General features: G+C 62.7%; 1 protein-coding gene across 1 annotated transcript; it reads left to right on the top strand.

Annotated features, from left to right (window-relative positions):
- Positions 1–1792: 1792 nt before the first annotated feature.
- Positions 1793–5748, top strand: ARID5A (AT-rich interaction domain 5A). The gene is given in 8 exon segments (XM_050910241.1): positions 1793–1891; positions 2760–2925; positions 3017–3069; positions 3159–3256; positions 3342–3489; positions 3781–3898; positions 3901–4287; positions 4290–5748. Coding segments are annotated over 8 exon segments (1812 nt in total). The 5' UTR covers positions 1793–1831; the 3' UTR covers positions 5072–5748.
- Positions 5749–7375: the final 1627 nt, after the last annotated feature.

The raw sequence follows: 7375 nt of genomic DNA, 5'->3' as shown, positions 1-7375 counted from the left end.
CGAGGGGTTTGCAGGTGGTGAGGAGCGCGGTGGCGCGGTACGTGGGATGAGTTGGGCCGGTCTCAGCCCCGCTCCGGCCCAGCTTTCGCGGAGCGACGCTGCGGTTTCTCGACAGCGCCGGGAAAGTGCCGCCCCCGCCGCCAAAGCGCCGTTAATTATTATCGCGTTAAATGCGTAATTACAGCCGGGCCGTCACCTTCAGCCCCCCCCCCCCCCCCCCCCCAGCGTTACCGGCATGAAGCTCGCCCCGCCGCCTGGTTTGATGCAACGCAGCTCGTCCGCGCCAGCTTGGGTTGTTTTGCCCCAAATCGGCCACTTTTCACCCCAAAAGCCCCCGTCCCCTGTCCCCCGTCGTCGTCCCCCCCCCCCCCACCCCGGTTTCCTGCGTTTTCGTAGCGATACCAGAAAGGGAGGAAATCACGTCAGCGGCTTCGCCGCGCTCGCAGTGCCGAGAAGCAAATCTGAGCCGGTGAAATCACAGCCGGGGCACGCGGGGCTTGGCGCACGCACGGACACGCGTGTACTTGACACGTACCTGCTGCACACGCGTGTGCCTGCGTGCGCGCACACGCAGGCACACGCGTGTGCCCACCAGCACCCACATGTGCGCACCCCTATGCAGAGGCGTGTACCCACACGCGTGTGCTCACCTGTAGCTGTGTGCGTGCGTGCACACGCGTGTGCCCACCTCCACGTGAGGGCGCCTACATGTATGTAGTCACCCGCTCCCGCATTCATACGCCTGTACTCATGTGTGCTCGCCTGTACTCACATGCACACGCACGTTGGCACTTGTATGCCCCCATGAACACGCCTGGGGCACGCGTGCCCACCCTGGCACACGCATTTACCCACTCCGCACCCCCCCACACACACCCACCTTCCCCGAGATACATGAACCCACATACACACGTGTAGAGCTACATGCCCACGTGTGAACAGACACGTACACACGCGTGCACACACACGTGCAACCCCACGCACATGCCTGCATACGTGTGCACACCACTGCACACGCATGCCGTGCACACACATGCCCCAAGCGCCAAGCTCATGGACACGCACGCACAGGAGCGTCCACGCGTGGGCGCGCCTCCACCCACGCGCCCTTGCACACGCGTGTGCACACGCCTGCACGAGCGCACACACACACACACACAGTGGCAGCGCGCCCGCTGGAGGACTACAACTCCCAGCGTGCCCTTCGCCGCGGGAGGGGGGGGAAACGAGCAGCTCGGCTGCCCAATAGGCGGAGGGGGCGTGGCCGCGCCACCCAATAGACGGAGGAAGGGGCGTGGCGGCACCGCCCCGCGGGCGCGGCGGGCAGTCACATGGCGCGGCAGCGGCGGGTGAGCGGGACCGGGATCGGCGTGGGGTGCGGGGGGGGGGGACAGGGACACCGGAGAGAGGGTCTCGCGTGGGAGTGGGGGTCCCCCCCACCCACACCCCGTTCCTCAGTTTCCCCAGGTTGGCACTGCCCCCCCCGCCCCCCCCATTTTTCCAGGGTTTTGCCCCTAAAAGTGGGGCGGGGGGGGGGGGGATTTGGGGTGATAAGGGGGTACCGACCCCTAAATTTTTTTGGGGGGGGGGGCACCCAGGGAGCAGCCTTAGGCCACGGCGTCGCCCGCCAGGCACCGAAATCGGCCGGCCGGCCGATTTCGGTGCCTGGCGGGCGACGCCGTGGCCCAAATCATCCCAATTTACCCTTAATTTCTTCTTTTTTTGGGGGGGAAGCAATAATTTGGGGGTGTCTCACCCCCCCCCCTTTTTTTTATTACCTTGCAGGACCCCTCCTAAAATCCAAGCCGACGACAACTCTTTCCCCCCCTCCATGGAGGACAACCAAGCGCAGCGACGAGACGTCCAAGAGCCCACCGCCGCCAAACCGGCGGTGAGTGCTTGCACCCCAGCTTTTTTGGGGGGGGGGGGGGGGTGAGGAGGGTGCTGACCCCCCCCATATTTTGGGGGACACACACACAGAGGAGGTGCTCGCAGGGCGAGTCTCGCTTTTGCCACTGAGAGCGAGGATGAGGAAGAGGAGGGTGAATTTCCCAGCATTGGCGGGGGGGGGGGGAACTTACCCAAAACAGGGCATTTTGGGGGAGAAAAATAAGGCCCCACCCCACCCCACCCACCCACGCGGCTTCTAATTTTTCTAATTATTATTTTTTTTTAATCCTGACGGAAATGGGGGTTAGGTTTTGCCGCGCCGGACCCCCTCCTTCCCTCCAGCGGCTTTTTATTTTTAAAAAAAAAAAAAAAAGCAAGCCTCGAAATAGTTCAGCCGTTAAAATACCGCGTCTGTCACAAGCGGTTAAAAGAATAGAAAGAAGAAGAAGAATTATTAAAAAAAAAAAAAAAAAAAATATATAAAGTACTTGGGAGCCGAGCAGCTGCTTTGCCCAAAAATAGCAACAAGTTTTATAACTCCGGAAAATGTAGAACAAACAAACGAGAAACATTTTTAGCTGAGAAAGGCGGCGGTGGCGGCGGCGGGGGGTGGAGGATGAATTTCTGCCCGTCTGTTTTCCTGGAAGCCGTTCCTCGTGTTCTCGCACGGTTCCAGCGCTTTGACCAACTTGGCCGGCGGCCCAGGCTGCCGGCTAACGAACCCAGAGCTCGTTAAATGCCTTCGCGTTGCAAAGCGTCCCCGGGGCCAGTGAAGGGGGGGGGGGGGGTGTTGGGTGCTTCTGCTCTGCCTCAGTTTCCCCTTAGGCTCCTTCTCACCGCCCCCCCCACCCCACCCCCGTGTCCCGCAGGAGGCTCCGGTCCCGGAGGATGGCTCCGAGCGGGAGAAGCCGGTGGAAGAAGCAACAACCGGTGGTGAGAAAGAGGAGGAGGAAGCCTTCCTCGTCAGCCTCTACAAGTTCATGAAGGACCGACACACGCCCATCGAGAGGATCCCCCACCTCGGCTTCAAGCAGAGTACGTCTCCCACCGGGGCCGGGAGGAGTTGCCGGCGGCGGCGGCCAACACCGCATCCCCCTGACCCTCGGCATCTCCTCTTTATTTCCAGTTAACCTCTGGAAGATCTACAAAGCCGTGGAGAAACTGGGAGCCTACGAGCTGGTAAGCGATGGCCCCTGGGTGCCGGGATGGCGCCTGGGTGCCGGGATGGCCCCTGGGTGCCGGGGGCTAACTCATCCCTCCCACCGCAGGTGACGGGACGACGGCTCTGGAAAAACGTCTACGACGAGCTGGGGGGCAGCCCCGGCAGCACCAGCGCGGCCACCTGCACCCGGCGCCACTACGAGAGGTAGGGGACGAGGCGAGGGGGTCCCGCTCCGTGCCTCGGTTTCCCTTCCCGGCGCCGGTTCTCACTGTCCCCCCCCTCCCCGCAGGCTGGTCCTCCCGTACGTGCGGCATCTCAAGGGGGAGGACGACAAGCCTCTGCCGCCCAGCAAGCCCCGCAAGCAGTACAAGGTCTCCAAGGGCACCGAGACGGGGGAGAAGAGCAAGAGGGCCAAGAAGGAGAAGGGCCGGGAGCAGGTGCGTGGTCCCCCCACCCCTCCCGAGAGCCCGGCTGATGCGGCTCCGGTTTGGGAGCAGCCTCGGAACGCCGCGCCAGCCTCCGTGTCCGTCCCTCGCCGGGGAGAAGCCGTTGGGGTGGCCGGGGAAGAGCCAGGAGGGATGCAGCTGGCTAGGAGAAAAAAATAAAGAGGAGAGCGGAGGGATTGAGGGCAGGCAAAGATGGGGAGCGGGCCGGGGGGAGCCGGGACCCCGGCACAGGGATTGCGGCAGAGCCCCGGCACCCACACCCCGAATGCCCTTTGCTTGCAGATGCCTGCGGACAAGGCAAAGCCGGAGGCGGCAGCCGGCACAGAGGAGGCGAGGGACGCCCCGGAGCGGGGCCGGGCGGCGGAGGGATGCTCCAGCCCGGCGGTCCCGAGCCCCAGCCCCTCGGGGGGTGTCCCGGCCCCTGCAGGACCCACACGGAAACCTACAAGCGCCTTTTCTCCAGCTTCTACTCCAAAGGCAACCACCCCATCATGTCTCCGTTGGCCAAGAAGAAGCTGCTGGCCCAGGTGAGCAAGGCGGAGTCCTTGCACTGCCACAAACGCCACTGCCCCGAGGGCCGGCGGGTGGCGAGCGACGCCGGCCCCAGCCCCGAGCCCCCCCGGCCGACCACCGGCCCCCATCTCCGCGAGCAGAGGAGCCCGGAGCCGGCGGGAGCTCATCAGGATACAGCTCCGGGCATGGGGAGCGAGGTGGGATCCATCCCCAGCGCATCCCCCGGCGGGAGAGACAGCCAGCCCTGCCCGCGGGCCGAGGACGGGTGTCCGGCGCCGCCGTCTTCACCGGCTGCTTCCACGCCTACCGCAACGAGGTGCTGAAGCCCGTCAGCTGCCATCCCCTCTGGGGCTATTTCTCCAGCTTGAAGGATTTTTTGGAGCCGTCTTCCGCCTTCCCGTCGCAACCCGAAGAGCCGGAGCAGCCCCAAGACCTGCGGAACAAAGCGGGCCAGCCGTGGAACGGGGAGAGCCGGCGAGCGGCCGCCTGCGCCGCCGTCAAAGCCTGCTGGGTGCCCCCCGGGGCCGGCTTCGCCCCCGCCGCGCCCAGGGGCAAGCGCGGCCGGGAGGAGGAGACGGCTTTCGGCCCCAGCGCCAAGTTACGAGCCATCTCCCCCTTCATCAAGGAGGCCGACGGCAGGGACACGGGCGCCGGCTCGCCCAGGGGCCAGCAAGGGTTGGCCAAACCCAAGGCGGTGGTAGCCAGCCCTGGCTACGCCGCGCCGCTGCCGCAAGCCCCGGACGTTTATAAGGGAGCGATGCTGCATTTTCCGGTGAGCTTCGGCGACCCGCTGGAGCACCTCAAAACCCAGGGGGTACCGGTGGCACCGTCCCTCTCCGTCAACCCCTTCGTCATCCCCGCTTTCCCTAGCCCTTTGGTAGCCGCCTCCACGCAGCCCTCCGATCTGTGCCGGCCGCTGGCGACCGGCCCCGGGCACTACCCGGCCTCCTACGAGAGCTCGCTGCGGCACCGGCTCTACCCGGCGGCGGCGACGTGGCATAGCCAACCCACCTACGCCTCCCCGCACACGCCGGCCTTTCACCACCACGCCAAGCTGTAGCCCTTCCATCCCGCTCCGGATCGGCCTCGTTCCCTATGGAGAAGGGAGGCAGCCGGGATGCCGCAGTAGCTGAGGCCGGGCAACGAGGCGCGTGCCGGAGCCGGTCACCGCTTCAGAGCCTGCGGCAAAGGGACTAAGAGGAGACAATCGGGACTGTGTCATTTTTACTCTTGATCTTAGAGCTGTTTGTATCCAGCATCGTTACACCGGTGACTTAACTACCAATATCACAAGGTTATATATATATATTATATATATATATACATACACATAAAAAAAAAAAAATGAGGGAGCAAAATGAGTTGCGGAGGTTTCTATTTTGCTAGAGACGCCATGCCCCAGCGCGGTTTCGCGTGATATGGCAAGGAGACTGAGCCAGGCGATGGTTATTCCCATCCCGCCGCGCCCGGGAAGCTCGGCGACTCCCCGCTCCAGAGCCCTGGCTGGCTCACACCACGCAAAGCAATTTTGGTTTTTCATTACGTTGCCTCCGTCCGGGGCTCCGGAGGTTTTTTTTTAGGGGTTTGGGACTGCAGCGAGCGGCTGCTGCGTTTGGTGTCTGCTCGGAAAGCGCTCCGGCCGCTCGGCTCGCCGCCGGCTCCGCACCTCCAAGAGCCGCGGCGGCTGAGCCGGTGGCAAAGGCAGCGCCCGAAATAAAACTGGCTGGATGGTCCCGAGCTGGCTGTGTTTGGGGTGTCCTTGATTTCTGGGATCAGGGCAGGGTTTGGGGGGATCCTCACCCCAAGCGCGGAGCCCCAGAGGTGTTTTCGTGACGCCGTGGGGATGGGCTGAGACCTAGCGCCGAGGCCGCCCCGATCCCGTGGGGAAGGAGACGCTTTTCTGCATCAGTTTTGGGGGAAAAAAAAAAAATCGCAGCCGTTTCGTGGAGCAGCCCCGCGTCCACGCACGAACCAGCCCAGCAACATCTCCAGGTGCTTTTTGCCTCCAGGAGCTGCCGTCGAGCTGTTGCAAATGGCCCAAAAGCTTCGTCGGAGCCGCAGGACTCGCCGTTCTCGTGCTGGCTGCTCCCCACAAGCGCATCCGCTCACCGCCGTGCCGGGCGCCTCGCCACGAGCCGTCGAAGCGGAAAGGGCAGAGGGACGGCGGCACTTGCTCGTCCCCGGAGAGGGTTTACGGCTTCAGGTGGAGCAGGAGCAGTAAGTCAGCTTTTAAGGACCACTTCTGCTGCATCCATGGAAAGGAAAAAGCTTTGGGATAGAAATTGGAAGAGGAGAATTAGCCCCAGGCAGCACTGGTCACTCCATGGTGCTTTAGACTTGTTGAGAAGAGCAGCAACGTGGACCCAACCACTCCTGGATCCTCCAGCCTGGACATCGGAAAGGCATTACACGCGCTGCAGATCGCCCCGGCTGTACCCCAAGAGCTTCGCTGCCAAAACACGTACCATTAAGCCCGGTTTGTGAGCGAGGACGTGGTCACGGAGCTCGAGTCTTTCCCACGAAGAGCTGCCTCCGCGCCTGGGAGCGAGGGCACTGGAGGTGCCAGAGCCCTAAGGGCGTCTCAGCCTTATTATTGGTACTGCAGCGGAGAAATTGCGACTTCAAGCCTGGAAAAGAAAGTTGAGCTGCTTAAAAACCCGGCGGGTCGACAGCGGAGCCTCGTTTTTACCAGACACGCTTGTGTCCGTGGGTGCCGCAGATGCCAGAGCGGAGCCTAAGTTCATCCCGGCTGTTTTCCCGTCGCTGTCAGCTCGGGGAGAGGGTACCGTGTTAAGCGGCATCCCATCGGCAAACCATCGGCTAGCTCAGCCTCGGGATTCAAGGTCATCCCGCACCCCCGACCTTCCCTGCAGGAAACTTTGCCTGGGCTGAACCCGGATTGCTGGCAAAGTAAAATCTTGCCGGTTTTTCCCCCCCCCACACAAAATCCCAGGGAAAAAGGGAAGAAAATCCCAGGGCTCAGCAGGGTTTGGGATGCTGGCAAAGCTCAGCATCCTCAAGATCACTACTCACCATCGTGGCGGCGCGAAGTCCGGTGTGCGAGAGGCTACGACGGCAAAGCGGGACAGTCCCCAAAAAGCCGGACAGCATCTGGAGCGGTATGTGTATAGCCCAGGAAGGGCGGGAAGGGAGTCACGGCATCTCCCTCCTCTCACGCCAAGCAAATACAGCCATCAAAGGGGAAAACGGTTATTCTCCTGCTCTTTTTTGGGCTCTCTGTAACAAACACCCTGCTTCTGCCATGGTGTGCGTTATCCCGGCCGAGCTGAGCCAAAAACAGGATCTTCTCACGAGCCGGTAGGATGAGGAAGTGAGCGGAGATTTTGGAAACGTGCCTGCCCTC

This window comes from Gymnogyps californianus, chromosome 23, assembly GCF_018139145.2.
Source record: "Gymnogyps californianus isolate 813 chromosome 23, ASM1813914v2, whole genome shotgun sequence".
NCBI classification, from domain to species: Eukaryota; Metazoa; Chordata; class Aves; order Accipitriformes; family Cathartidae; genus Gymnogyps; species Gymnogyps californianus.
This window is presented reverse-complemented; position numbering and strand designations above follow the sequence as displayed.